The sequence below is a fragment of the Oreochromis niloticus genome, linkage group LG23 (assembly GCF_001858045.2).
Source record: "Oreochromis niloticus isolate F11D_XX linkage group LG23, O_niloticus_UMD_NMBU, whole genome shotgun sequence".
NCBI classification, from domain to species: Eukaryota; Metazoa; Chordata; class Actinopteri; order Cichliformes; family Cichlidae; genus Oreochromis; species Oreochromis niloticus.
The window spans coordinates 13,447,881-13,474,547 of NC_031986.2; the positions used below are offsets into that span (position 1 = coordinate 13,447,881).

Below are 26,667 nucleotides of genomic sequence, written 5' to 3' on the forward strand. Positions count from 1 at the left end.
GCTGTCACAGTTTCCCTCCGATTTCTCTTTGCGTCCTTCCTACTCTGTCCAACATGCGTTTTCTATATTATATCCACATAGTGAGCTGATAAAGCACAGATGGATAGTTAATACTGCATTTTAGCAAGCAGAGCTAACAAACAGAGATGAATACAATTTCTTTTCTCTTTTTTTCCAGTTTTTACAACCAAACATGATTATTTTTGCACCTGTGTCCTTGTAGGTGTGCATGTATGTAAGCATTAACACAGATGTGTAGAGCTGCAGGGATTGTGGGGGGTTGGCGTTTGCACCAGGGAGCAGAGCCTTCCTCTCCATGACAGCTGATAAAGATGCTACACGTGGATATTGATGTGTTCATTGTAGGAGGAGAGAGAGTCAGGAAAAGCATGTTGTGCACATAAAATGGTTTATGTTCTGCTGTTAGCCTTCCTCAGACGGGCAGCTTTAACTTTTAAGAATAAATACTGTGTGTGGCCATCAAGCCAAGAAGTCTCTTTAGGCTTTCCGTTAAAGCAAGTCAACTGGATTCACTAAGGAGTCAGCTGGTGACGGCATTTCAACCGTTTCAAGCTGATAACGTACGCCTAATTAGCTAGCTAATAGCTTCAGCTAGCAAAAATCTGTCATTTCACTGGGTAAAAATAGTTCAGTTTTTTTTATTTTTGTCATGAGTAACTTAGTAAAGTAAGAGGCAGAAGTTTCAGAGATAAACATCTCAAAACCTAAACTGTCTCTACACTCATTTTCTTTTTTTCTGCCATCACCATGGCGCACGTTTCCTGATTTGTGTTTCCTGTGGTCGGGGTTTAAGTTAAACTGTAACTAACGGGCTCAGTGCTAATGGCAAATCATTTGTCACTTCAGCATGTGTTTGCTGTGCAACGCTACGGCAGTGGGAACCGGCTGAATTACTTGGGCATTTCTGTATCGGTGATCATGCTCTCAGCGCAACATCTGGTTCCACTTTGTGCATGAATGAAGCCGCTTTCAGTCACACTTTGCTCTGCAAGTAACATGTGGTCTGAAAATCGCTCTCATTCAGCACCTGATCGGCTTGTTCCCTCTTTTATTTATTTCTTTTTTCTGACGATCGCAGTGGGTTTCTGAAACAGCTGGCAGGTTGTAGCAGATGCGACTCAAACAGGAGTAAAGGGGGAAGTGTGTTGGGGACTATTTACAGCTGCGGATTAACGTAGCACAGCTGGAGCGGTTCTTTATCATATATGAAATACATGTTTATTAATGAAGTAACATGTTATATACATCCAGGGGAAGTATACACGCACCAGTCACTTTATTTAGTACACTTTGTCATGAAGATTTAAGTTACTTACCTTCACAACTGTCTTAATTCTTCATGGCACAGATTCAAGAAGGTGACGGAGGTTTTGGTCCATATCCATGATGTGAATTTCCTGTTCCACCACATCCCAAAGGTGCTCTATTTGATTTAGATTTGGCTGTGGAGGCCATCTGAGTGCAGTGGAGTTATTGTCACACTCACAAAACCAGTTTTGGGAGATCACACATTATCCGGCTGGAATCATGATTTCATGTTGTGTATACAATTCTGACCTTAACGTCTAGTTGAGTTTAGAGCTCATCAGACCAGGCAGCGTTTTTCCAATTTCACAATCTCCAATTTTGGCGAGCCCGTGTGAACTACAACTTCAGTTTCCTCCTCTTAGCTGTAGGAGTGGCATCCTGTGTGGTCTTCTGCTGCTGTAGCTCATCTGCTTACAGGTTTGACGCGTTGTCCATTCAGAGATGCTCTTCTGCATAATTTGTCTATAACCAATGTATATTTGAGACAGCTTGGCCATGCTCGCTGGATTTTTTTTTTCTCTCAGACTCTCTGTGAAGGTTAGAGAGAGTTATGCAGCTTTAAATGCACAGACAAAATAGCGAGCTGTATCAGTTCATGTTTGATCTTTGAAAGCTTGCTATAAATAGGCATTTTTCTGGGTAATAACACGTACGGTTATATCATTGTACGTATCGCTGCGGATGATCATGTGACTATGGAGTTCTTCTGTGATCTAGCTAACCACAAAGCACTGTTTATATTTAGGGGTTAAACGACTGTGACAGGCAGGTGTGTTTTAAGTCGGCGAAAGTAGCCGAAAGTGCGACAAGTATCCATAACAAACAGACTACACACAAGTTAAAGGACCAATTAGGAAACTGGAATCGAGTGACATGCAGCAACAAAGGTGTGACGTGTATGTTTCCCGAGTTTGGACAACCGCCAAACCTCGGCTTATGCAGGTGTCCTTACATCAAACACATAAAGCTTTTTCTTGGGTGTGACAGCATGTTGTATAATAACAGCTCGTGTGTGTGTGTGTGTGTGTGTGTGTGTGTGTGTGAGTGTGTGTGTGTTCTAATACAAGTGATTTGTTACTACCTTGACTCTGAAGCTTATTGTTGTGACACAAGAAGGAAACTTGAGGAAATTACTGAAGAGGTTGAGCAACAGTCTGTCTGTGTGTGTGCACGTGTGTGTGTGTGTTAGAGAGAACAGTACATTCCTTAGAGATGGCCAAAAACGGCTCTCCTGTCAGAGCTTGTTTTAACAGCGAGCATGGTGAAACACAATTGCGAACATAATATCCCGCATTGTTCCTCACTGCTTAGTCATTCAGTGGTCCTGTTCACTGTTACGCTGACTCAGCCCATTATTAGTAAAACTACTGACTCCTTACGTGTAAGTGCGTTGCTACGTCAACATTTATGGAGCGACATTACATGAGTCAAAAGAACCTAATTCATGTCGCTCTGTCGTCTAAGATATTTTAATATTTTTTACAAATGAGCAGGATTGAAATCGGTTATCATGTCATCCACAGTAGATTGTAATTGTGCAACTAATTAATAGTAGATTTTATCCCAATTGGAAGCTTAGGGATAGAATTGCTAGCCAAGGAGACCCTTGTGTTGAAACAGGAGAACTTCCCAATTGCAGATTGTTGATCTTTGGTCCATGACGAATGCTGATCACTAGGAATTCGGTTTATGAGTTGAAGTTATTGCGTAATGAATAACCACTTCCTGTGAGGTGTACTGGATGCCCTGTTAGACGCATGGATAACTGTATTCAGGTGGCACAAGAAAAAAATGCATCTGTCACGATGCCATTAAAGGTGATTCTTTAACCTGCTCCTCATTCACAAGCCCTTCTCTTCTACCATCATCAGAGCATCTATGACAGGGTTGTCCAACTCCAGGCCTTGAGTGCCGGTGTCCTGCAGGTTTTAGAGCTCACCCTGGGTCAACACACCTGAATCAAATGATTATTTCATTATCAGGCCTCTGGAGAACTTCAAGACATGTCGAGGAGGTCATTTAGCCATTTAAATCAGCTGTGTTGGATCAAGGACACATCTAAAACCTGCAGGGACACTGGCCCTTAAGGCCTGGAGTTGGACACCCCTGATCTATGAGAAGATGCCATCTAATCATAATGATGGACATGCTGTAATTCATGTTTCCTGAGGCATGTGGTACATTTTCAACCATCTTGCAACATGACTCAAACATGGAGTCTGTCTGGTTTATATCATTCTCTTACAGTTTGATGAACTGCTATAAAATGCTTACTCAAACATCCCTTAATGTCAAAGTTATTTAAATTGTTCTTAAAACCAAACCTACAAAAATGTATTTGCACTTTATCTTTAGTGCTAATGTGCATGTTAGCACTTATTAGTGGCCAACCAATATATATCAATATTTGGGGATTTAAAAATCTGATAGAGACACAGGAAGCCACAGGTTTCTGTAACATTTGTAGTTATTTGGGAGTTTGTGTTAAAATAATCTAGCTGTGTGGTTTAAAAATAATCTTGTTTTGCTCACAAGCTTAAAAACAACAGTTACCAACAGCGAAGTTGCAGAGTGCCCTCTGATGGACAAACTATGCAATATCAACACTAATAACATGGTTAAAGCGTGTGCTCCAGTCTCTTCTTTACATTGTTATTTTCATTTATCAGCCATTAGCAAATGGCCAATAATGGTCAATGGTTGGGTTCTAGCATTTAGCTCAAAGCATCATGAATACATAATAAGTTCTAAGTTGAACTTGTGTACATGCAGTGAACATGGCAGCTTTTAGTTGGTTTTTAACTTGTGTGTGTTTAATGAGTTTTTAGCAGTACCACACACTGATACCTCCACACAGCCGCTGGAGTTGTAGGTAATTATTTTTCAGAAATCTGATGGTGCGTGGGATAACTTCAGACAGGATTATTGGCGTTCAAATCGCATTTCAATTACCGTCACCGCTTTCATCACCTTCTGCGTGGGGAGCTTCACGACCCCGATGATGACGGGAGAATTAATTGTGGACAAATATGTCAGGTTTACAGGATGTTGTTCCATAATGATCGGATGCTCTCTTCCTCCCTGCGTTGAGATTACTTTGATCCTTTGTTCTTTTAGTCATTAGAGTTAAATTTAGAGCTAATTTGCTAATCAAGCAAGTACCACCCTCCATGGCATACAGTAATTGGACAGTGTAATCATTTGTAAATTAAAGTTTATGGAAGATTTTTAAAGATTTTTCCTACCGCAACTCAAAAGATTGAGATGTGTGTTTGTCTCGCTGTCTTTTTGACCCTGTGTTGTTTTGCTTTTGATTAACTCAACGTGCTTCTGCGTGCGGACATGCAGCCTTCATTACCCGAGGAATGAATGGCATGTTGTTGCACTCGTGGAAGTCTGCACTTGTCAGATGTTGCATACTAGATGTCAGTGGAGGGGAGATGACATCACCATTAGAGATATTTTTCTTTGTGTTTTGAAGCAGTGCCTCTAAAAGTGTGACACTTTTCACAAGATACCACTGTTTTTACCAGCCTGAAATTCTATTGTTTAAGTAACAGCATATCACTCTGTACCTGCTGGGGAAAGCATAAAGCTTTATTCCTCAGTGGTTGCCTAGTACAGACACACACACACATACTGTTCTTTCCCTTTCCAAATGAGGCATCAGGCATGCAAGCAAAAAGAAAGCTAGATGGCTACAATTAGCAAATGCCAACCAAGATGGTTGTTAAAGGTACTAAACTTAACCGGTGAGCTCGGGAAAACAAATTTGCATTTGAAACAGCTTTTTTCGAAGTAGTTTGTATCACTGCTTTTTACTGTAGTGAGGATCTCATAGAAGTGCACAAAGATATTTATAGTGAAAAGAAAACATTGCATTATTCCAAGAAGGTTTTGGTGAAAATTCTTGGGTAATTCTGAAGAAAAACAAATGATATTGAATCCTGTTGGCACAGCAATCATGCCTACATTTGTCTGCCAACAATCCCTCCAGGTTCAGTTTTTTAGAGAACTACGGCCTAAAAACACGGCGTTGAATAGTGGAATAAAACCACGGTACTGGCAGTCTTTTCCTGGTTATCTGATTGTGTTTAGTTCTTTTATGTATTTATATGTTTGTTCCTTCAAATGAACTACTCTAGCATATACCACATAGCAAGTTTACCAAGCTAATAACTGGATTGTATAATTTAGTAGAAGAAGACCCAACCAAAACATTTTACAGAAAGTACGGACCATAGCTCATTCAATCAGTCAATCAGTATAGGTGATATTTACCATAGCCAGCAGCTGATGTCTGTTATTTGTGTATGTATTTATGTAGTTTGGCCCATACAGTGTTGGTGCTTACTTCAACTTAATATACACTGTATGGGGAAAAAGCATTGGGTCACACCTCTAAATCTTTGCATTCAGATCCCAGTACCACAGGTGTATAAAGTCAAGCATCTAGCCATGCAGTCTGCCTTTCCAAGCATTTGTGAAGCAATGCATTGTTCTAAACAGCTCACTGAATTCAAGTATGATGCTATAATAGGGCTTCACCATTGCAAAAAGTCAGTTTGTGAAATTTGTTCCCTCCCAGATATTCCACAATCAGCTGTAAGTGGTATTATTGCAAAGTAGAAGTGTTTAGGAGCCACAGCAACGGCCACAAAGTCGCTCCAAACCTCCTCCCTTTGCAAAAGTGTCTCCTGGCCAGAGAAAGTAAGACAGGATTGGAGTGTATATGATGTGAAAATGATTGTAAGGACAAATCCGCATAGAAGTATCGCCCAGCTCTGCAGTTTGGAGACAAGAACCTGTGATAAACTGAGTACTGCACACCTGCAAATCACCAACCCACAGACAGACACATGATGGACAAATGACTGCCTGCTGATGAAGGGTTCCAAAGGTTTTGTCGACTGAGTGCCAATTTAGGGTGCCAGCGTATGAGTGAGCGCCGCACACGAGCAACACAGAAACGCATCCAGTGTTTCCAGCGTGTCTCCGTGCAGGACGGTGGTTTATGTTAGAATTGAGTTTTTTAGTTTTTGACAGTTTTTTAAATCATTAGTCGGGTGGCGTTTACATTTCCTGACACCAGCTTTACTTGTCAGTGCTGCCGTGATGGGAACAAGAGATGAAATTAAGCATAAATATTCACTTCACCATGCTCTGCAGCGCTGTGCACTGGAAGCTCGTGCCACATTACTGCTGAGGAGGTGGTGGCAACCAAAATGGAGCTAAAAGGAGATGTGACGTTGGCCTTAATTTGGTTGGACTGCTCATGTTGCCTTTCTCATGAGATACAAAAAAATGATTGATATAGTTTAAACAAATTAACCCAGTTTGTGTGTGTATAGTAGAACACAATAACTTTTTTTTTTAATGTGCACTGCAAGCTTGAAGTTATATTTTAAAATCAGGTTGTGCGATAGATACACAACGATACTCGCTTTCGCTCCTCTTCTCATTTCCTCTTCAGTCTCTCCTCCCTTCTCTCCACTCTCACCAAATAACCCAGCTGTCTTCGCAGGGCCGACAGGCAGCCGTTAATTAGCCAATCTCACGCTCCGTTAGCCGGCCGGGGACACAGAACGAGGTAGAGAAAGAATAGACCCAGAGCTGGAGAGAGATGGGAAGAGATGGTGGGAGTGAATGGTTGAGGGTGGGGGGGTGTGGTGGGGAGCTAAACAGATTGTTAAAGTGAGTGAGAGTGGAAGAGAGTGAATAGAGGAGGCAGTAAATGGAGGGAGAGTGGTTGGAGAACACCATGCAAAGTTTCCTAAAGAGAGAGATGAGGACGAGAGGAAGGCAGGGAATTAAAAGTGGCGAGAGAAAGAGTTGTTGAGTAGAAAGAGAGGGATGAAGAGCGGATAGATGGGGAAGTGTAGGAAGTGGTGAGCTGACAGAAAGACCAAATGATTCTCCATTTAATGTTTCTGGTGAACTAATAAATTTACTACTAAAAACAAAAAAAACCCAAAAGGAAACACAGCCAACACACAGAGTCCATTCAACAACTGTTAGTTGAGGTTAGTTGTAGTTTATATGTATAGTTATTAGCCTCGACACCCTCAGTTTGAGGATGGCAGATTTGCCTATTATGTCCATCTTTGTGTCCACTTGGACAAAGAGTCTGGCCCCACCCGCCCCACAGTCAACAGGACACCAGCTTTAGCTTGTCAGCTCTACCTGTCCTGGTTTCAAACTGTTTACCACCCCACCAGCTGGGACGCACTACAGATGCCTGAGATTCATAGGTCTGTATTTTTTTCCCCCTCCTTTTTAAAAAAAAATGTTATTCTCTACCTTGTGGCCCGAGGCATTATACATTTGGGTTGTCCCATTTTTCACGAACACGGTATATGAGAAACATTGTGAGAGGGGATTTGTTGACATTCACAGTCAAGGACAAAGTGATTAGATTTTGCTATTCAAGGTCACAGTGAGCTGTGTTAGAGCAGATTAGTTGGAGTTTTAAGCTTATCGAGGCAAAATTTCACATGTCTAATTATAAAAGCACAAAATCATAGCAGGATGGCATTTTATATCCAATAGATACAAAAAAAAAGTGTGGGTGGACAAAGGTGTAAACTACAACTTTTCTTGACTTATTTACTATATCTACATTGTGATGATACCTTTATTTGACCTTTTTTTTCTCTTTTCTTTTTTTTAAAAAGCAAAATACAGAATTACAAAGTCCTGAATCCTGCAAGTTGTTTTTGACTCAAGTGTTAGTCAGTTCCTCATTTCCTGTTGTGTGCTCAGTCTGAGCTAGAGCAGGTCTAATAAACCAATCCTCATCTGGAAAAAGTCAGATGAGTGGCCCATCTGGTTGTGCTCTTCTTGTGGTTCTTGCACAGCTTCCTCTTCACTCAATGCAGGTAAAGCTTGTTATACTTGCCAGTCCTGCAGGGCTTTGGGATGTAGTTTAGGAAGTACAGCAGGTCATAATAATGGCTCTTAATCCACATGCATATTAAACAAAAGTCAAGCGAATGACTCATGAATCATGTTTAAATTGCCTTGTAATAAACATTTTTTAGTCCAGCTTGTTTCAACAATTAAAAGTATATAAAACTTGAGAAAAATTCAGTAATCATTTGACTTAAAAAAAAAAAAATCTACATTTCTGTGTCCCCTAGATGACTGCTAAAAGTCAGAACTACCTCTTTCAGGTTTTCAGCTCAAATGAAAGATGACTGACTGAAAACATCAAATGCGGTGCAGTTCTGCTTATTTTTACTTTATTGAAAAAGTAGAGCAAATGGTTGCCAATCAAAAAGCGGGAAACCGAGCGTAAGAGGAGGAAAAGAGAAAGGATGGGTTTGACAGTCACACACAAATTGAAAATGTTGCACAGAGTTGCACTGTGCCATAATTTTCACTCCATTACGTCCCACAGTTAAACCGGAGTAGGAACAGAGATGCAGCTTTGAAGCAATCCTTGGAAGCAGCAGATCACAGTGTCATCAGACTGCTAAGGCAGCAGTTTTCAAGCAGAAGTGTCGCACATGCAAAGATAAGACATCGTGACCGCACGCAGGGGGATTCTTCTGTTTGGGCTTACACTGCGTGCCAGTCAACAAGAGAAAGTGTCAAAATGTTTCTGATTGTAGAAGGCAGTGTTTCATGGACTGCCAATGTGTGGTATGGTTGCATCATTAGTCAGGTTGATTGCTTGCAGAATTCTATGGGGCAGTCTTGCGAAACAGCTAACTCTTAAAAATTATATTCAGTTTCTGGTAAAACACATGTCTGTAGAAAATATTTAGCAGCTCTGCTGAGACAAAAGATGCAGGTGGAGGTGAATGTTCATTTCAGTTTGAAGCTCAGGAAAATGGAAATGGGTTCATTGGTTTATTGAAACGTGCAATCATAAATGGAGCTGCAGTATTTAAGGTTCTAACGAAAGTGAAAGTGAGTATTTGGTGTGACCACCTTCATTCTTCAGCACAGTCTGAACCCTCTTAGGCAGCTTTCTTTGAGTAGTCTTCAGGAATAGTTCTCCAGGCTTGTTGAAGGACATTCAAAGCTCTTCTTTAGATGTTTCTGCCTTTTGTTCTGCTCTCCCACTATGCTTCAATAATGTTGAGGTCCGGGCTCTGGGGAGGCCAATCCATGACTGATGGTGTTCCACTGGTAGAAAAGCACACAGTGGTTGTGTTTGGGATCATTGTGATGCTGGAAAATGAAGCTGTTGTCAATCCAGTGCTTTCCATATGGTATTTATTGGTATGGTGGATCAAACATGTTCTCTGCTTTCATAATTCCATCAGTTCTGACGAGGTCTCCAACACCACTGGTTAAAATGTAGCCTAAACTATGACAGAGCCTCCACCATGTTTTACAGATGGCTGTAGACACTCTTGTACCGTTGCATTTATTTGTTTTGTGTAGGTAGACACATAACTGGTTTATCCCTTGCTCCAGTGCCTTTTTAATGCTTGAATGATTCATAGGTCTGTGTTAACTGGCTTAAGAAAATAAGAATTTCTCTTGAAATGGTCAGGCACAAGGAATGGACTGAAAACATTCAGAAAGTCAGGAGAACTATTGCTCAAGAGCTATTTAAAAAAAGACAATGCCTGGCTCCTTGAAGCCAAATAAAAGGAAATGACGGATGGCTTTTGCATAACACTGTATATTCATGGAACTCTGGAACAAAGAGAATTTCTAAAATAAATAATCTTATGTAGGTTTCCCAGCTTATCTTATCTCTTGTAGTTTAAACATCTAAAAGCAATAACAAATCTAAAAATATATTTCCTATGAAGTCCATATCAGTGTGGTCATTTGTTTAAAGGCAGCTGTATGTCAGTGTGCCAGATAAGAAGTACAATTTGCCTTCATTTACTGGCGTTCTTATTAAACATGCAGCGAGTAACGAGGGAAACTTAGCCTCCCAGTGGCTTTGTTTCTGTGAAGCTAAATGGTGTTTTTATAGTGTTTAGTATTCCACTCTACCAGTGCTGTCCTGCTTTATGGAGCAGAGAGCACACACACAGTTTCATTAGATGCACTGGTGGTAATCGTCAGTCTTTTGTGTTCGTGTGTGTGTGTGTTTCGGGCAGTTTTACGCCTTGGACTCTTCTCAAGGGACTAATCCAGAGAAATCCAATCAGACTGTCTTCATTTCCACCGACAGCCATTTTAGTTTTATTAGCTCAGACAGGAGCCAGATATTCTATTAGAGATCCACTGTAGTTTAGTTTCTGCCATCCTATCACCAGAGCAGATGACCCTTTTTTGCTTAATGAAGCTGCAGCAGCACCAGAACGCAGGTTGGGATTTGGATACCATTTTTATCACACGCTTACTGATACACCAGGATATCAGCGTGGCGTTGCTTCCACTCTATCAGATATGATTTTCCCCGTACCATCACTGCACACCGAAGCTGCCTGATGTGTAGCCATGTCAGCTTCACGTGACAACAAGAGTGCATGAAATAATATTATTAACCAGCCTAAACATGAAAAGAGGGACCAGTAAGCAGTGGTGTTGGCCTAGTCATTTATGTTATTAATCAATAGATTCCTTTTTAAACTGCGAGATCTGTCACCTCACAGGTGAACGCCTGATAGATTACGTACATGGATTTATAGCTTAAGCTCGAGCAAAGTTAACCCACTTAAGCTTCAAATTTAATAAGTGAAATTCAGAGATGGCTTATTTTTACCCCCTTAAGGTTGTTGACACACTGCTTTAGGGAACGATATTCATCAAAATAACCCAGTGCTACAATTAAATGATCTCTTCAGTTTGATTTGTTTTCTTTCTTCTCATGGTTGACATGAGTTTCCATTTTTATGCACTGCACCCAGCTGACGAGGGGGCTGGAGTCCAAGTCTCGTCACCGAGACCTCAATTAAACAGGCCAAGAAAACAGTCAATGATCGCCATTGCATCCTCTGATTGCTGGGAAAAAATGTGTACTCCCCAACCAGCTGACAGGTAGTAGCTGGAGGTTGCTAGCTGTCAGTCACAAAGAGGGTATTGCGCTTTACACCTACTTGTGAGTACTTTGGAAAACAGTGGCAACCTGCTAGTGACCATAGTTTGCATGGAAAATACCTACTTGCTTGCAAACACTTGCCACCTACTCACCTAGCAGTAATTTGCCTTAGTGCTATAAGCAACATGTTAGAAAAGACTCAACTGTTTCCATCTGTGGTTCACATCTTCAGTGCAAACTACGAACAACTGCAGCAGCCTGCTGCAATCATAGGTCATGGTTTGGGTTCAAATATACCCTTTTACAGTCCATGGCATTAACTCATGTTTTACTTGCGCTTATTCACCCGCTCACCCAGATGTCCATAAACGCCTGAACTTTTTTGTTTTATTTTTTCCTTTTGAGGTAGGACAGTGTCCTCAAACCAGATGGCAATGGTATCAGACAGTTTGTGTTTCTAATCCCTTTGCAATTCTTAAGATGACGCAGAGACACCACAGAGCTTTGCTGCCAGCTTTACAGGAAACCCAGTAAAGGGTTAAGACTTCAGCACGCCTGAAATAAGCCAGATCGTCTGACCACGTCTGAAAGCAGACTACCTGGCACAAGAAGCCTGCTGTCATAGGCTGTGTCTCACTGTGTCTCAGTGCAACTGTACAAATGGAGATAACGCCACACACTTCAGGCCCAGCTCTACTCAAAGGCTTTTTCCCCTCCTTCTGTACACATGAAAAGTGATTGAAGTAGTTGTGTGAAGAAAGAAACACGAGGACATAAGGGAGATGCTGAAATTCTGTTTGACAATCCAGAAAGCGTTTCTTTTTTTTCTTTCTTTCTTTTTCTTTCTTTTTTTTAAGTGTCCTTTGTAGAGCCTTTTGAGATGATACATCGTGGGCCACTTACTGCTTTTTTCCTCCAGATGATCATTACCTAATTGCAAACAGTTTGACCAGTTCTTTGCTTATTAAAAATACAAACTAGCTTATTTTACAGTCTGTTAGATCACCCTTAGAGCCCCCCTTCTTTCTTTCTTTTTTGATGCCGTGCTTACATGCAGCAAAAATATGGAAATATTTGTCTGCACGTGCTTATGTAGCAGCACATCCACACTTCTTCTTTTTTTTTTTTCCCTGTTTGTTCTGCTGGCTCTGTTTGTAGTACACAGGAAGCTTAAAGGCAGTGTTTAAAGCTTGTCAAGTAACTGTTGAGAGAGTTCACGAGTTCATAAAAGAGGGGTAGAAAGGTCTGGACAGCGGTCTAGATTCAGAGGAGGAACAGCTGTGGGCAAGAGGCTGTGCGTCACCCTGCTGGTGGGGGATCAGTTACTCCTCGAGCCCCTCTCATGAGGAGGGGGCGGGTGGAGACCTCTCTCTCTGGTGATACCGCGTCCTCTCCAAAGGCACAGCTTGAGATGCGTTCACATTTCCGAGTGCCTTTTTCTGCCGTTTATTTATGGCTGCGTAATAAACAAAATAATCTTCTCAGTCACTAAGTATTTTAAATCCCCTCTCTTCCTACCTCCTTCCCTCCTTCCTTCCCCTCGTTCTCCGTCCGCTCCACCATCAAGAACAAAGAAATAAAGGAAGGAGGCTAACTGAGAAAGCGGAGGCTTTCTAATTATAGCTCCGTTCCTCGAGTAGCGGTGTCGTCGCTGAAACAAGCAACTGGAGTTCATGCATCAGTCCCGTGGAATTATGCAAAGCGCGTCTTTGATCACTCACGGCAATGTCAGACTGTAACCTGGTGCTATCACAGCGTCAGAGAAATGCCTATCTTCTGACTGTCAGCTAGCCAGTTTTTAAATGATGTCATTATATAAGAGTATAGTCGTAGTCATTATGCAGTGGATTAACATCTTTTTAAAAATCTTTTCACATACCAAAATGTGCTATTTTTACTCTTTTCCTCGCAGGTATTCAAGGAAAAGTGTGTTTGGCCAACAAATTAAAGTAACGTTGAATGGAGTCACTTTGTTGAACATATAACCAGGGACATAAGGGAGAAAGGTGGCACTCAAAGAATAGAAACCTATGGGAATTTTCTGCAAAGATGGTCGCTGTCTCACTCACTGCGCCCAAAGAGTCAAACCTGAGCTGTTCATGTTGCTTCCCTGGTCCAGGGGTACAGCAGAGCTGCACGACAGGCAGGCATATTTACACGATATCGTAGTAAAGATGAAGCAAATGAGCTTATCATCTTTAATGGGTGACTGAAGCTATATCGCGGACTATCATGGCATTTGTTTAGTCCTCTGTTGGGTTGACAAAGACACGACGAATACATCAGCACTTTGAGTTGAGTTGGTAATTAAGTTATATTATCATGTTTGCACATAGTGCGAGTATGAACTTGCTGAGGCGGTGGGGTTGTTTTAAATATCATCGTTGGGCAAAGTCCCCAGGCTGTTTCAGCGCTTTTTAGATCATCCGGTCAAAGGATTGACGTGGTCACGCTATAGGGAGGCGTCTGTCATCCTGTCTGTCCATTGTTCACAAGAATAACTACCCTTCCTGGAGTGTTGGTCAGCTTTTATTGAAACTTTAATGCAAGGATCACCTAATGGATCTTGATTATATTGTGGTCGAGGTCATATTTGTGGTTCTCTGTGGATTTTAATTCTCATTAGTTTATGCAAAACAGCCAAACCAGTGACAGGGAAACTTCTCACCTTTTTTTCTGTGCTTCACACATTATAATAACCTGTGAACTGTGGTGGATCGTGGGCTGGATGAGCTACAACGTCACCAGTGTTCTGGTTATCAGAGTTGTCTGGTGGCTCCATGCTGGTAGTTTTTATGTGGTTGTGTTTTCTGAATTTAATACATGGATCTGTCCCCATGTGTTTAGATTGGAGTTTCTCGATGCCATTACCAAGGTGGCTGCTTGGGATGTACAGTCTCTCTTTCTGGGATTTATCAATACAATAGCACGATTTACATAAACATCAGCAATCAGATTGTAACCCAACCAAATTCTACCATTTTTGAAAAGTTAAACTAAACGTTGGTGTATCTGACATGTAGTAATGATACATTGAAAAAAAGACAACCACACATTTCTAATAGGAGCACCTACCATTGTAGCAGTATATAATGAAATAAAAGGAACAGTAAAATAAATCTTCTTAATCTCTTTAAGCGTAAGTCTCTGTATGAAATATGCCTGTGCCTGAGATTAGCCCATTATTATAGCTCATTTGATGACATCATAAAGAGCTAAGACGAGATAAAAGTGCTTGAAACTAGTCATTTACAGCTGTCTGATGAGTCCGCCACCTCTAACACTATTTATACAGTAAATAGCATGATTCTCTAAACAACTAGAAAACTTAATTTGAACTTTGGTCTTTCACTCGTCCTTTTCCTTCATTTAAACCAGTTCTGAGCTCAGGACGTGATTCTAAGGTCACTTTGAGTACACGGCCCAGGAGGCCATCATTCATATCATACTCATCATTCATCTTGCACAGGAACTCTTTCCATGTTTTTCTTTGACTGAAGCGTGTGCTGGTGGGATCCCTGACCTAATATGGGGATCAGGTTTGGAGGAGCAGCCCTCGGTGTATTTCACCACGCCTGTGCTCGAGAGTCTCGGAGGAGTATTGGTTTACTTTTAGGCAAGCCTCGAGGTACATTAGGTTTGTGACGGGAAAACAGCTTGAAACACTTAATGTGATGGTGGTGATTGTTCGTAAATAGTTACAGCCCTTCTGTTAGTGGTTAAAGTTTTATAGGGGCAAAACAGGTATGACCATCCTAATTTGTCCTTGAATAAACTTCAAGAAATTTGATCTTGTCTTTAAAGTTTGATTAGCTGCAAGTCTTTGTCATTAACTTTTTTTAATAGGAGGAGCAGAAGTGAGGAAGGACTGATTCTGATTGTCTGTTAATCCGCTTGATTATTTTCTTGATTAATCATTTATCCTGTTAAACATCAGCACAAATTTTTCCATCCTGGATCCCAAAACACAAGGACCAGCAGCCAGTTCTCACATTCAAGTAGATCAAATTGTCACATTATAATTTTAGCCTTAACTTTGGCATTTTTAATCTGCACTGTAGCGGCTTTGAGGAAACGTAGCTTTCTTGAGGATGTTACAGGGTAACTCGGCCCTGTCTCCATGTCAGAACTTAGTCTTCAGTCGATTCTGGTCAGCGAGTCTGGAGGCTGTGTGTGTGTGTGTGTGTGTGTGTGTGTGTGTGTGTGTGTGTGTGTGTGTGTGTGTGTGTGTGTGTGTGTGTGTGTGTGTGTGTGTGTGTGTGTGTGTGTGTGTGTGTGTGTGTGTGTGTGTGTGTGTGTGTGTGTGTGTGTGTGTGTGTGTCTGATGTGTGTGAGGTCAGTCGACCCGCGGTGTCACCTCCTGTTTCCTCCTCTTTGGTTGGATGGAGCGCTCGGCTACTTGTATTTGTGCAAAAATATCAGTGCCCTCCCTCTAGGCTGTCTCAGTGCATCTTCATCATCACCTTCATCATCGCCGCCATCAATTTAGTCAGATTTAACAATGTGAAGGGAGGCTAATACATGACTTTATATGAGCTTTACATTAACTCTTTAAAAATGACCAAATCTTAACTGATTTCTTTACCTTGATATCAAAGATTCTTCTGATAATTGAAAGTTGAAAACAAATTCAATTTGCACATTATTGTATATTTTTTATATAAAACAATTGCGTATTACACAATAACGATAATTTAACCAGTACAAATGTGGCTAACTCCACTGAAATCAGGCTCTGCACGAGAGAAAAGCGTCTCCTCTCCTCTAAATGAGAAGCAGTAGAGTTGATTTGCCAAAATTACATCCTAGTGTCCAGTGTCCACTTCTCCACTAACAGGAAGTGATTGATTTAGACTTTAGAGAGAGAACAGCCAGGGAGGAAGCGCGCTGCGACTTCTAATTTTGTGCTCTTGGAAAAGTAGCACCTCAGACTAAAAGTGCAGTTTGCTGAAGTTCTGCTGTTGTTATTTCTGCATTAAATTTAAATTCTCATGAATAAAATCTGCATGTTTAGTGTGGTTGCGTTACCATTCAAGAAGGTTTAAAGTAGAATTTGTAAGTTCATAAAACCAGAATAAATCCAGAGAATATGGAGGCAGAAAAATGATGATACTCATCAAGCTGTACAGCGGTGCGTAAAAACACACACGCTTACAAATTATAGTGTAATTTTTATTGGGTTTATGTTGATAAATCAATATAGTTTTGACAAATAAAGGCAGCTTACACTTACAGATATTTCTAAATTGGACCATCGGACGATCAGATACAGTCATGCTAAAGAGAAAGTACACATTATGTCAGGTCTAAGGTCTTATAAATCGGACTGTGAAATGAGGTTAATTCACCTTCAGATGAACAACAACCTATGACATATTATACTGTATTATTTATTTAATAAGAACTAAGCCTTAATACAGAACCAGCCCCTCATTATTCAATAGTTTGTAGAACCACCTTTACCAGCAATAACTTGAAGTGTTTATTTCCTGTGTGACTTTATCAGTCACATCATTGTAAAGGAGTTTTGGTCCACTCTGCTTTAAAACATTGAGTCTTCCCACAGCATGTAATCGGGGTTCAGATCTGGACTTTTTCAGCCATTCTGTGTAGATTTGCTGCTGGACTTGGGATCATTTTCCTGCTGCACGATCAGTTTAAGCCAAGCTTTAGCTGTCAGACAGGTGGCATCACATTTGATTGTAGACTACTTTGATATATAGAGGAAATCATGGTGGACACAATGACTGCAGGGTGCGCAGGCCCTGTGGCTGCAGAACAAGCCCAAACCATCACGCCTCCACCACCGTGCCTGACAGTTAGTATGAGGTGTTTGTGTACTACGTCCAAGCATCTTCACTTTTCTCTCTAAAGAATGGTTTCCGTAGGTTCCTATGCTTTGTTACATTTTAACACACACATACTTTTTCAGCTTTTTTCTAATTGTATTGTCACTAACTTTGCCATTTAACATACTGAGGTCTGTAGAGTCTGAGATGTTGCTGATGGGATTTTTAAAGTTTCCCTGTGCATTGCACTGTCTGACCTTGATGGGAGTGTGCGGGACATCCACCCCTGGGATGATGGTTATTAGTAAGAATCCAGGTTTTAGTCTCTTCCGCACTGGCCACTCTTCAGAACATGGTCAGAAATGTTTTTATAAAAATATAAACGGCAGCATTTGCCTCAAACGTTACATCAGTCTGACTACGCAGCCTGTGAACGTGTGGGATAAGGTGACATTTTGCCGTCAGTGGAGCTAAAACTTTATCAAAAGAAAAAGGTACATGCTTTAGGGCTCGTCTTTGAATGCCGCTTTAATTTCAAAAAGTGGTTTATAGTGTGATATTGGAAGGGGTGATGAGATTTCCTGCTAAATTGAGATTATTTTTGAAATGTTCTGGTCTTGCTGTACTGTACATACTGTACTTTTTTTGCGGGCCCTCTGGTCATCTTCTGGTGTGGTGTTCAGTCACACAAAACCTTGACTATCTACAGCAAAACTTAATGAGATTTCAGCCTAGTGTCACACACAGAAGGGCAAACAGTTTTCAGGTGATGACCAATATTGAGACCTGGGGGTGCTAAACTTGATACCAAGGTCGGTGTTATTACTATCGCCGCTGCTGCTCACGCTACTACCGATTTTTAATGATGTAGCACTTGAATATTAAAGCCATTAGGGAAGAGAGGGAGAGAGAAATTGAGATGTGATTCATTTCTCTGCTCTGGCTGAGTTCACTCCTCAGTTTTTTTTCCCTTCTCTTCATTATATTTGCTCCATCCATTCTCCCCACCTCTTTCTTCCTCCCCATGTCTGTTTCTTTCACTCTTTTTTTCATAATTGTTTTTCATCATCATTTATCTTTTTCTTTCTTTTTTCTTTTTTTTACCCTGCACTGTCGCTCGCAAATGTTCCTTTTATTTTTTCATCTGTATCCTCTATTTGTCTCCTAAATGACAGAGGATGACTAAGACTCCATGGGGTTTGTATTGTGCTTCACTGTGTGTGTGTGTGTGTGTGTGTGTGTGTGTGTGTGTGTGTGTGTGTGTGTGTGGGAGGTGCAGTGCTAATAGTCTCTCTCGCTCGTGCTCTCTCTCTCTCTCTCTCTGACAGACTAATGACTAGTTTGTGCTTCTGTCTCTCACGCTCGCTCTCTTTTTCTCTCCCTCTCTCTCTCTCTGAAATAATTAGCTCGCGCGCCCCTTTTTCCAAAGATTGCATCTATTATCACAAATTCTATCAAACTCTCGTCCCCGTTTTTATTTCTTTTGTCATCGCTATCCCCCTTTTATGATGCGTGTCCGTCTCCCTGTCTTTCTATCTTAATGTGGGAAAAGGAACGCCAGCGTTCATAATGTGGTGATAATGGATTTCTTCTGCTTTCTAGGTTTCCTCCTCTCCTCTGTTTGTTATCGTAGTGAAATTAGGGCTGCGCTGGACCTCAAACACTCAGTTTCTATAATGAAGTCGGTATAGTAGCGCTTTTCTGTAAATGTTAGGCTGGCTAAAGTCAATGTTAGCCAGTGACTTAAAGGCTTAAAGAAATGCTTCAAACTGAGCTGGGGTGTCGTGATCAGCGGCAGTAACACACATTTCAGCTGTCCTACCTTCTCTAACTCTTCTGTCACATAAAGCGACTTTGTTCTCCTAAACAGCTCGTTGGTTTACACTTGATCTCTTACTGGCTTCAAATATGTCACATCGCTGCAGTAACGCTATCTTTTAATGGCACTTCTAATCTTCTTTATTAACTGGTACATACAGTATTTTGCCTTTGAGTTTTCTTTTGTAGTTTGTAAGGTTCAGATTGAAGGTATTTGAGAGACGATGGGATTGGTTGGTGTCAGCACATTAACACGACATGCAGATACTGTTAAAGAAACGCTCAGTTTTGTTTTGAATGGAAGTACTTATTGAGACATTACCACCAAAGAAAACCTGTAAATACTGATCTGTGTTTCAGGTTGTACAAAGTGTGTCCATAGTGGGTTAGGCCTTGTTTGGCAGTCCAGCTGTGTCCCATCTAAACAGAGCAAATGAGTTACACAAATTTCAGCGTAGGTTAAAAAAAAAAAGTGGTTTTAAAGGTGTTCAGAGCTTCTACCTGACGAACAATTAGCTAATAGTGCAGTTACTGAATGTCAGAAACTACGGGCGAAAGCATATTGAATGTTTTCGCGAATTTATTTCCACATTATCTCCTTCAAGTTTCATGGAAATAAAATGGTTAAACACATTTTGGTTTTTATTTGACAATTCATTTCCAATTGGACATATATGAATGTCCAATGGATACACTGAACATTCATAATATATGTATGAATGATTAGTTAATACCTAATCTGTATATTTTCTTCTGTCTGTGTTTTGAATATATTTACAGAGGGGTGTTTGAATTTGATGCACAGAACTTTTGGATCTAATATGTCGGAAAATGAATAAGATCTTTGAACCTGGTTTTATCCTTAAGTTCATATTTTGTCCATAACTATTTAGATACTATCCGAAAAGGTTGATTCTGTTCATCTGGACGCAGCGTCCAGATGAACAGAATCAGCCTTTTGGGATTAACTTGGATGATTGAGAATGCATCAAGACTATTTAGATACTAAAAAAAATGTATATAATGATGTCTAATAGTTAAAATCCTCACCACTCTAAACATCTTAAAAGTCATTCACAGCTTCACTTAAATTTGTCTGTGTCTCTCTCAGATGACCTGGCGTACGAGGTGAAATGGTTTTTCACCCGGCTGCGCGGTGGACCCGCGCCGATCCAGGTGGCCAGCGTCGACCGCTTTGGCGTTGTGAGAAAAATCAACCGTAACTCATCCAGCGACGTTACAATAGAGCGCAAAGACACACACATCTACCTGCTCAACATATTTGGCACTCAGGACAGGTGAGGTGCAAACAAATGATTTGTCTGTTTAATCTCTTCTGGCTGAGAGACTTGCACAACACCATGACCGTCATCACAACAACCTGTGTCCTCTGTGGTTTCCAGTGACAGTGGGGAGTATTTCTGCTCCGTCACTCCCTGGTACCTGTCGGCCTCAACGGGAGCCTGGACAGAAGCTCAAGAGCTGACATCATCCAAAGTCTTCCTCGCTGTCAAATTTGCAGGTGTGGTGCAAAAGACACGCAGTTACTTTATAACATGAACACATTTAAACATAAACATAATGATACACATGCATTATTTTGTTATACGTAACACCAATTCTCTTGTTTCCTCTCTCCTTCTGCAGTTTGGGACTCCCTAAAGTTACCTCTCTTATATGGTGCATCGGCCTCACTGGGTAATATAGTCATTATATGTTTGTTGTACTTCAGAGACTTTGCTTTAGGCAATCTTTAATTGTCTATATCCTTTTCTTTCATCTAGATGACATATTTTTAGGGATTTAAGATTTAATTATGGATTCATTTTTCCACAGTAATGCCTGATTATCTCCAAGTCCTCTAAGTGAACTTGTACTTTTTACCCCTCGGCCGCAAAAGGCTGATGGGGTATTGTTGTCAGGTCACAGGCAACGTGGACACCCAAGTTTGTACGATGATTCGAGACTGAGGCGACGTAGGATATTCAAATTGATACCATAGATTCATCTCTTAAAAGGCTCGGACGAGTTTGAGTCCCAGTGACATTGACCTCAAGATGATCTCAAGACCTGTGAGGTCACTGCATCTACTAGAAAGCTGAGGGGTAGCACTGGAGACTTTTTTAAATTTGTGACTCTAATAGAGAAGCTCTGATTCACAGTAGAAAATAATCCTTATTTATTTTATACCGAGCCCTGGTGCAGCTCCTCAATTTATCCTAAAGCAAGGTGTTTTAGTGACATTTGGCCTCCTTTTAAGATAACCTTCTTTTGATTGGCTACCCTTTGCAAACAGAGGGCCACTCTCTATGACATCATTGAGAGCCAAAAGTAGAAAAAAATGTCTGAAATAGTGTTTAGACCTGTCTAAAGCCTGGCCTTTTAGCCCATGGGAATTACATCTACACTTTGCTTGTGTTGGGTATGAGTAACCACTGTTGTGACAGTATGTTGATCCCAGAAAATGAGGAAAAACGCATAAACCACCAACTCTACACTAATTCGGTATTTCTTCCAGTTTGACAGCTGACTAGCTCCGCACCTAAACAGTACATCACGGGTTTCTTGTCTCCTTGTTCTCCTGTACTGTTCTGTAAAGCATCCGCTTGTGTTATGTGTATAGGGTTGTGTGTAGGCATTTATGAAAGGGTGTTGTGTTGCTGTTGCAGTGCTGAATGACAAGCTGTTGTAGTCCGATTCTGTAAGAGGGCTAACTAAAATGTTGACTTAGCATAAAGAAAATGTTAAATGTAGCCAAGCGCAGCAGAAAAATGTCTCTGGAAAGTGAGAAAAGCTTGGCTCACTGCTGCTTTCTGTCAGCGAGGGCGTCCTTGCTAAAAGTGCTGGCCGACAGACTCTCTTTTGTGTTTTCTTTTGTGCTGCACTGCACTTCACTTGCTGACAGTGTTCGTCTCTATTTAGGACACATTTCTGATAGCTGATGTTGTCCGTGCACTGCGGACAAGAGTTTAATCAAAATAGTCAGTAGAGTATGCCTTAATTAGCACTGATGGGGATTTTGGAAAGCAAGGATGGGCTTTTCTGTTTGCTGTTCACATAAAAATCTGTGTTTTATTAGTGGTTGTTGCAGCAATGCTAGCAGCACAGAAGTGATTATAGTCCTGACATAGCCCTAGTCTTCTCGGTGCCACATGAGCTGGAGACGAGGGAATCCCTGCTTGTCAACTTTTAGGCGCTTGAACCAATGCCTTAAACAGACAAGAGAATGAGATTGGAGTAATGAGACCTTAATCAGAGTTAAAGCTATCTGTCATGTGCTCTATATCTCCGGAAGTCGGTCCCTTTTCCCAGCACTGGCCAAGAAATTCTTTTGTCAGACTTGTACAGGGCTGTGGTTTAGTGGTTAACACATTCAGCTTACATGTAAAAGGTCCCTGGTTCAATGGCCAAACTCAAGCCTGGATAAAGTGGGAAGTCTGTGTCCAGAAGGACTTAAAAAGGGTATAAAATGTGTAGCAAATCAGTCAATACCTTGTGAAATAAAGGAGCAACCAAAAGTACCTTATTCTTCTGTAAATTTGAAGTGTGTGAAGACTAATATTAACCACTAAAAAGGGCAAAAACATTAAAGACACTGTTTTTAGAAGGTTGCTAAAGTTATTAGCTTTTATTGTATCAGTTAAAAATGGTACGCATGAATAAATTAATCGATAGAAATGGTAGCATTAACAATCGTTGGCTTGGAATGGTTTTATTGGTGTTGGTTACATGGTGTCTTTTCTGGTTTTTCCAGGTGTCGGCCTCTTCTCTCTGGTCCTGGGTCTGGTTTGCGCCCAGTGCTGCTGCCGTAACACTGCACACCTTCCACGCTCACGCAACAAACTCATGGACCTGGAGATGGACTGACAAACACTTTCCCCCGCGCCCTCACACTGCAGCGCTCACAGGAAGCACCACACGCATAACAGACACACGCCCATAGACGATTTCTGGGACACCCAGTTGTGCCCGGGCGACGGGCGTTGGGATTAAAACGCATTTTCGCAGTGCTTTAAAAGGTGCTCAGGACTGTTGTTTTTTTCAACTCTGCAGTGTAGGAGCAGGGGACTTTCACGCTCACCAATGGGGAAAAAATAGCCTTTCAGACTTCTGTTTCTATGAAGAAATCTTGTGGCACTTCTAGAGAATTTTATGCAGATAAATTTGTGCCCCGCCGGCACCACCGCCGTACAAGAAGCTCTGAGGGATCCAGAGTTTAATATCCGAGGAACAGGAGACTTCTGAGACATCACTGCCACTTGGGAATAACGGATCAGTAAACAGATCTGCTGCCTCTATAACCACTAGGGATAACAAATGAAGTGCTCAGGCCTGACTAAATGCTTTTTTAGGTTTTTTTTTTTTTTCTTATCCTGATGCCAAGGCAACCAGTAAGCGACGTACCAGTGAATCCCACTATAATCTCTTTTTGGGGAAGCACGTAAAATTCATGGGTTCTTTGGGGTTGGCGAGACTGGAGTGCCATTACTTAATATGAATCTGCACAGGGTTAAAAGACATAATATATCCCTACTTAAGTCACATGGGAAACATCTGCTGAAGGTGTTCTGGCATTGCACTACCACCCCAAAGTATTCCCACCTTAACACCTGGATTATATTTACCTTTATTCTCAACTCTAGTTTTTTGAAAATTCAGAGATTTTAAAAAAATGAGACATTTTTAAGCTTTACACAGAGATATGCAGTGTGTTTGTGTGTGAGATATACTGTACATGGTGCCAATATTTTGAACTAATGGAGGCGTGCTTGGTTCGTATTGCCACATCAACACTTGAACTGCTGCTCAAAGCGCCAACAGCAAGCACTCTTCTTTTATAAATATTCAAAAATGTATCCAGCTGTTATTTTTGCCCGGGTCTCGTGTGTGTTTCGTACACTGTGTGAGTGCTGTGCTACAGTGTGTGAGACAAAGAGTTGCATGTACTGTTTTGTAATAACAGTATGATGTCATTCATGAGCAACACAAGGCGTCCCCCCCCCCCCGTTACATTTTGATCACATCAAAGCTTCCTACATCTAGATTTGAAAAGCTAGCTGTCACCTCGCTATGGCAGACTCAAGTTTGTTCGTACTGTGAACAAAATGACAAAAATAGTTTGGGTGATGTAAGGAACTTGGTTTCTTCCATGGTTTGACGTTTTGAATAAAGTGATGCATGTTTCTTGCTTTGGGTATAAAAGGAATAGTTGAATAACTTGGGAAATGTGCTTAGCTTGGTTAGCTTAGCGTAAAGGCTAGGAGGAGGGGAAATGCTAGCCTACCTTGTTCAGAAGTGATGCAGTTTGCTCTGAAAGAACTTATTCTTCCCTCTATATTTAACATTTCCAACCATTTTGCATAACCAACATAAATGAGACTCTCTGACATTGTTGCTAAGTATTTTGTGTCACTTTTGGTTAAGCTAGGTTAGCAGTTCTCCTCACAAACAATATAAAAGATGGACGTAGCTACTATGTCATCCACTGGTTTCTGAAATCCCATTTTGAAGCCTTGAGATGAGGATTTCCACTGTTGCTGTGTTCGTTGCAAAAAAAAGAAACGGCAAAAAAATAGTTGAGACAAACAAGGGTGGGGCCAACTGTAAACCTGTACCCTTATTGGCTAACAGCTTGGGAGTGGCATCTTATTAGCTAAGAGACGTGTGGTTCATTCCACAGATAATGCTCCATAAAACATAGCATGACCAGAAGTTACAAAATATAATTTTTAAATTTTAATTAATCATTTTTGCAGCTACATCTATCGCCATCTGGTGGCCTTCAGATAGAATGCAGGTTTAAGGCACTTTTTCCAAACGGACAGCTAACAGCTACATCCATGTTTTACGCTGTTTGTTGTTCCTTTATTTACGCAGCATGAACGAGCTACAGTGTAGCTAAAAAACTGACCAGTAAACTTCCAGTTGTTCAAAACGTGTCAACAACCAACGTGTGCATTATTTTTCCTTTGATATGTTTAGGTTCTGCTTTTTCAACAGTCCTGCTGTTTTCCTTGCACCTGCTAGATAAAACTCTAAAATGTATTTCTATAAAACAACAACAAAAAGAAACCTGCAATAATCTGCAATAATCGGCCAACTGGCAAAGTTAGCTGTGTCCAACTTGCATCAGCTGACATCTGTTTAGTCTCTGTGGAGTTTTTATCGCAAGTGAATGAACTTGCAATGAGGGGTGTGTCGTGTCGACTGCTGTGCGAACACACACATACTTGAAGCAACCACACACACAGAAAATGAGGAAGTTTGTGTCCAAACCCAGCAGGATCCAAGTGGGCCTGTTGGGTTTTTTAGCATGATGTGCCAGACGGTTTTCTCCTGAACTGGCTGGGGTTGAATCAGGCTTTGTTTGATGTGTTTTAAAGAGAGTTTTAAGCAACTTTACAAGCAATATGAGGCTGTAGTCGGGTCACAGCTCCCAGAAAGTTAAACTTCTATTATTCACTCTTAATCAGAACTAAAACACTCAGTTAACTCAGGCAGCCAGTGCGGAGCCATTATCCAGTCACAATAAACACGTAAAAGATCCCCATCACCGTGTTTCTGAGTTAATGTTGTCATATCCACATTTTTTCTTTTAACTGAAACCGAAACCAGTGGTCTGCATCATTTCCACATACATCCTCCCTGAATTAGAAGAACACTGGTGAGTGTTTTGGCTTGGCTTAAGGGAGGCTGGTTATTTCAGAAACTTCCAGTGTGGTTCCTTAAATCCTCTCCGTGATTATACTGGTGCAGTATTCGGAACAGGTTCTTCCACTATCATTATCATACACACACCTACACATTCACAGGTAAATAATATCGCTCTGTGCCAGTAAACAAGACCTGAAAAGTAGCATCAGTACACATCCCTGATCATGTGATAACGTCACTGCAAGACCTCCCCAGTGTCTTTTTATTTTGTCATTTTATTGCAATTAGTATGATGACTCATGATGATGTTTTTTAATAAACAGATTTGTAAGATGTATTCATTCTGACACAGTTGTGTCTGTATGGTCTCATTTTATTGTGTGGTGTTTCATGAGGATGATTTCAGTGTTGGTCAGTTCCACTCTTCACATTAATACTGTCACTTAGGCTACCCTTGTCTTCACTCCAGCTCTTTATGAGCACAGATATTAATATCATGACTATTTTGAGGTTTAACCCCCCTAAAGTTGTTTATGAAGGGTGGGGGGGGACAACCATTTGTTGTTTACCCCAACAAATGGTTGTTGGGGTAAACATGGTTTTTAATGCTGGAAAAATGGAATTTTAACATGGGAGTCTATGGACAATCAGGCATGTGTTGGAAGCAGCCTTAAGCGGCCATTAGAGGATATACAGTTTCGGCACATCGGCTGAATACATTTTGGCTACATTTTCTGTCCCTGGCTAGACAAAAAAAAAAAAAAAAAGAATAGGTCTGGGTCAGAGCCAATCAGATGCAGTGTTGGGTGTATATTGGCAAAATATGGTTGTTTCTGTGTGTCTGAAACTCAAATAAAAGCAGAGCATGAGCGGCTCACCTGTAAATGACAATACAGTGACTTGCAGTCTGCAAAATGGAAAATCGACCATCATTTGGCATTTGGATGTTGTCAGTTGTAGTCCCCGTTTCCCACCATTCAGTTAAATATTCATCTAAGAAGTTCGTTTGCCATTACAAGCTATTAATTTACAAATATGGTACTGTGCAATAGTGTTGTGCCACCCCTCTTATGATATAGGAGTATATATTTTGTATATGATATATACTTGTGTATTTTGCCAGGG

General features: G+C 40.9%; 1 protein-coding gene across 1 annotated transcript in view; it reads left to right on the forward strand.

Annotated features, from left to right (window-relative positions):
* The window catches only part of ptgfrnb (prostaglandin F2 receptor inhibitor b), a 79,448-nt gene extending 53,569 nt beyond the window's left edge, over window positions 1-25,879 (forward strand). The window contains exons 12-15 of the mRNA XM_005460662.4: window positions 20,000-20,186; window positions 20,292-20,410; window positions 20,536-20,586; window positions 22,643-25,879. Coding sequence (XP_005460719.1) covers window positions 20,000-20,186; window positions 20,292-20,410; window positions 20,536-20,586; window positions 22,643-22,755 — 470 coding nt within the window. The 3' untranslated portion in view covers window positions 22,756-25,879. The remainder of the gene's footprint in view (window positions 1-19,999; window positions 20,187-20,291; window positions 20,411-20,535; window positions 20,587-22,642) is intronic.
* Window positions 25,880-26,667: the final 788 nt, after the last annotated feature.